Here is a 2679-nt window from a genome sequence, read left to right on the forward strand (position 1 = left end):
TGGATCGGGCTTTAAAGGGTTAAGGCCTTAATCCAAAAAAATAATAATTTAATGACTTTTATTGATTTTTAATGACCTGCAGAAACCCTGAATAATCACAGAAAGAAAAAATGAAAAGTTTGAGGTGAACATTCTGCTGCCCGGACACGAACGGGTCCGATCAGAGGAACGGGAGCAGAAAGGGGAAAAACTCACCGGCTTGCAGAGCTTATCCAGATTATCCAAGAAATATTTCACCGACTCGCCCTGCCATGAAACAGAAGGAAAAATCAGTTAGTTTCACCCTGAAAACAGTCAACATGATCATTCTGCAGCAGAGGAGCCACAGAGAAGCTCTACATCTGCCACACAAACACAAAGGAAATCTGTTGTTTCTGCTGAAGCAGGATGCAAACCATCGGCCGCTGAAGCAGACACGTGTTTCTGAGCGGCTCTTTGATGTGCACAGAAGTGTGGCTGCGTTTCTCTGTGTGCAGGAGAGCACTTTTCTCCTTTTTTTTTTATGCGTGTGTGTTTCTCTTGAGTCACATCTGACGCTGCTTTTGTGCAGTTAGTCGGTGCAAGTCCAGACATGGGGCTGCGAGGACCGAGAGGCATTCCTTCAGCCCGGCGCTGAGGGGAGCGTGTGATGGATGCGTTCACCAACAGTCTAAACAGACTTTCTCTGCTTTAGTTCCCGATTCAAATCCAGAAATCTGCTACATTGAATAAAACCAAAGGGACTGGGTGGCGGACATATGCGCATTTCAACCCCCGCCCTCGTTTTAAGCTGATGTCCTCACCTTTTGAGCCTTTATGAAAAAACAGGAAAAAAAAACTAGCTTGACCTGAAAAACCCGACTGTAAGAGAGTGGATGAGTGCGGCGGGTAGAGTTACACCAGGGAGGGGCAGGATGGCGTGCTAATACGCTAACACCAGATAGCAGGGAAGGAAAGAGGGAGGGAGGGGGATGAAAAACCACTACCTGCCTCCAGGTGAAACCAACATTTAAATTCAGGCTATCTGAGGGGGGATCAGTGGGTTTGAAATGATAAAGAAAAAAAAAATCTGTTTTGCTGAAAAACAGGAAGGGAAACCAGGGGAGCAGCGCGAGTCATGATGGCGCCTGCAGTTCGAGGACGACTGCTGAAAAAGCAAAACTGAAACACAATATGAGAGCGACTCAGTCCTGCGGTGAATTATTGATCTGGTCGAAGCTGCAGCTTCTTCACAGCTCAAACGTTCAGAGTCTGAAAAAAAACTCACTTTTAATTCATTAAAAACAAAACGTAGATTTATGGAAAATATTCATCAGAACAAAACAGGATGAGCGGAGAAAACGAGCCGATCATCGACCTGAACGAGGAGAAGAAACCAAACTTAACCGCTACAATCAGCAACGCTGGTTTTGATTTTGGAGGCTTTTATTTTGAAATCTCTTCAGCAACATGGCTCCTATTAAATAACTGAGTGTGATTTATATCTCCTTAAAAACTCATTATAGTCTGATATTAATTCTATTCATATTTTCTTAAATGGATGCTTCTAATTTTAACGGACCTAAAATAAAATCTGCCTCTATTTTGGGAAAATAAAACAAAAGCAGATTCATATCAGAGGCTATAATAGAATCAAAATAAAAAGATGTTCAGATGTCAAAAGAAAAAAAAAAAGAAATAATTGAATGTAGAAAATACTTTCAGGCATAATTTCCCTTTTATTTTATTTTTGCACGCTTAAAAAACAGTTTTCACATGAAATTAAAATCATTGCTCAACAGAAAAATGTAAAATCCTCCAAAACCAATAATTAGGGCTCAGATCAGCCTTTGTTTAGAAATAAAAACATAATTTAAATCTGAATTATTAACCAAGTTAGCGTTAGCTAGAACCCTTACGGTCGGTACGATTTCTGGTAACTTTGCTGAATATTTTCTTTAACTATCGGCTCCTGGATCCTTTATTCTGCTTCAGTCGTCAGTTCAGTCCCTTGGTAGCGTTTTAAAGTCCGTCTTGTTGCCATAGTAATGATCAGCTAACTTAGCCGTTAGCTTTGACTGACAGACCATCGCTGTAGTCTGTCTGCATCCATGAAGCTAATATTTAAGGTTAGCTTACATCTGGCAGGTTTACTGCTAAGATACAGCAGATAGAGAAGCTTTGGCTGCCTGAAGCTAGTCTCGTTTCATAGTGTTAGCTTGAAGCTAGCATGTATTGTTGGTCGTTTCTCATTATGTGTACTTGTGCCTTCTCATGTGCTCGTGTACTTGTGAGATGTCATCAGTCTCAGCCCTAGTACAGCTCAAATTCACGAGAACGAGAAGAACGAGAACAGACAAAGTCCGTTCTCAATTCACAAGAAATCTGGCCATGTAAACCAGGAAAGTGTGAACTCTGGGAGAACGGAACCACAAAGGATTTTGTAACGTCAGCTCAGCTCTGCTCCTGTTAGCCTCTAGATAATAATAAATTCTGACTTTTCATTTAGTGGGGGAATAATAATGAACAAATCAAATGAAAATTTTGTCAAGAGAAGCACCATCAGAGCCAGCGGTACTTCAGACACAGGCTAGCGTTAGCCCTGGCTGCCACGGACGGGCCAACCCTAGCCTTGGCTGCCGCGGACGGGCCAACGCTAGCCTTGGCTGCCGCGGACGGGCCAACGCTAGCCTTGGCTGCCGCGGACGGGCCAACGCTAGC

The 2679-nt window shown here is 42.7% G+C and overlaps 1 protein-coding gene across 1 annotated transcript in view; it reads right to left on the reverse strand.

Annotated features, from left to right (window-relative positions):
- Positions 1 to 2679, reverse strand: part of LOC107102520 (guanine nucleotide-binding protein subunit alpha-13-like) — a 33183-nt gene that overhangs the window by 18440 nt on the left and 12064 nt on the right. Inside the window, exon 3 of the mRNA XM_015401862.1 lies at positions 196 to 246. Within this exon, the coding sequence (XP_015257348.1) occupies positions 196 to 246 (51 nt within the window). The remainder of the gene's footprint in view (positions 1 to 195; positions 247 to 2679) is intronic.

Source organism: Cyprinodon variegatus, unplaced genomic scaffold (genome assembly GCF_000732505.1).
Source record: "Cyprinodon variegatus isolate N-32 unplaced genomic scaffold, C_variegatus-1.0 Scaffold1268, whole genome shotgun sequence".
Classification (NCBI taxonomy): Eukaryota; Metazoa; Chordata; class Actinopteri; order Cyprinodontiformes; family Cyprinodontidae; genus Cyprinodon; species Cyprinodon variegatus.